Source organism: Monodelphis domestica, chromosome 6 (assembly GCF_027887165.1).
Source record: "Monodelphis domestica isolate mMonDom1 chromosome 6, mMonDom1.pri, whole genome shotgun sequence".
Lineage (NCBI taxonomy): Eukaryota > Metazoa > Chordata > Mammalia > Didelphimorphia > Didelphidae > Monodelphis > Monodelphis domestica.
In genome coordinates, this window is record NC_077232.1 from 69,528,480 (window position 1) to 69,530,002 (window position 1,523).

Below are 1,523 nucleotides of genomic sequence, written 5' to 3' on the forward strand. Positions count from 1 at the left end.
TACTCCTGATCTTATTGGGAAGGCTTCTAGTTTATCACCATTGCAGATGATGTTTGCTGATGGTTTTAGATGTATATTGTTTATTATTTTTAGGAAAGGTCCTTCTATTCCTATACTTTCTAGTGTTTTCAATAGGAATGGGTGTTGTATTTTATCAAAGGCTTTTTCTGTAACTATTGAGATAATCATGTGATTTTTGTCAGTTTGCTTGTTAATATGGTCAATTATGTGGATGGTTTTCCTAATATTGAACCATCCTGAGTCGGATAGAGGCAGGGCTGAGCTCAAGTGCTGCGGGTGGGCTCAGTCAGATAGAGGCAGCAGGGGGAAAATGGCGGCTGTAGGGCCACAGCGGACATGGAGTGCTGAGCAGCTGCTTAGCGAGGCACTCCCCAAGAAGGATATCATCAAGTTTTTGCAGGACAACGGCTTGGATTCGTTTCTTGCAGAACATAAATTACTTGGAAACATAAAAAATGTGGCCAAGACAGCAAACAAGAATCATTTAGTCACAGCCTACAACCACCTTTTTGAAAGTAAGTGTTTCAAAGGTACTGAGAGTGTTGCCAAATTGACAGAGCAAGTGAAAAGTGTGAAGCTTGATGAAGAGAAATCCAAAGAAAGTCAAACCTGAAGAGACTTTAGATGAGGGGCCACCAAAATATACAAAATCTATTCTTAAGAAGGGAGATAAAACTAACTTTCCCAAAAAAGGAGATGTTGTTCATTGCTGGTACACGGGAACTTTACAGGATGGAACTGTTTTTGATACTAATATTCAAACTAGTGCAAAGAAGAAAAAGAATGCTAAGCCTCTAAGTTTTAAAGTTGGAGTGGGTAAAGTTATCAGAGGATGGGATGAAGCACTCTTAACAATGAGTAAAGGAGAAAAGGCTCGCCTGGAGATTGAGCCTGAATGGGCTTATGGCAAGAAAGGACAGCCTGATGCAAAAATTCCACCAAATGCAAAACTCAATTTTGAAGTGGAATTAGTGGACATCGATTGAAGTTTTTAGTACTTAAGGAGTTACGTCTACCTGTGACCTTGTCTCTACTTGAAGAACTGACCTTATTTCTAAGAATATATCCCTCAAGTTGGATATGGATGTGTCTTTGAAAAGGCTATGTTAAAGGTTGATTGGGGTTCAGTTTTCTATTATTTAATAGTCATATTGTAAATAGAAAATCCTGAATACAAATACATTAACAATTGTGGATGGCTCATTGAATTTAATGGGGCTATATAGGATGCCTAAGATTCTCTCGAGTGTCTTAAATTTTTAGATTTTACTTAATTAGAAATTCAATAGTTGCTCTCATTTGACTTAAAACCTAATAAAATGTTAATTTTGTCAGAAAAAAAATATTGAACCATCCTTGCATTCCTGGTATGAATCCTGCCTGGTCATAGTAGATAACCCTTGTGACTTGCTGGAGTCTTTTTGCTAGTTAGTATCCTATTTAAGATTTTTGCATCTATGTTCATTAGGGAGATTGGTCTATAGTTTTCTTTCTCTGTTTTT

General features: G+C 37.2%; 1 protein-coding gene across 1 annotated transcript; it reads left to right on the forward strand.

Annotated features, from left to right (window-relative positions):
* The first annotated feature begins 314 nt into the window (after positions 1 to 314).
* On the forward strand, positions 315 to 1,083 carry LOC100019762 (peptidyl-prolyl cis-trans isomerase FKBP3-like). Its single transcript, XM_056802208.1, is given in 2 exon segments — positions 315 to 613; positions 615 to 1,083. Coding segments are annotated over 2 exon segments (675 nt in total). The 5' UTR covers positions 315 to 331; the 3' UTR covers positions 1,008 to 1,083.
* The last annotated feature ends 440 nt before the right edge of the window (positions 1,084 to 1,523 follow it).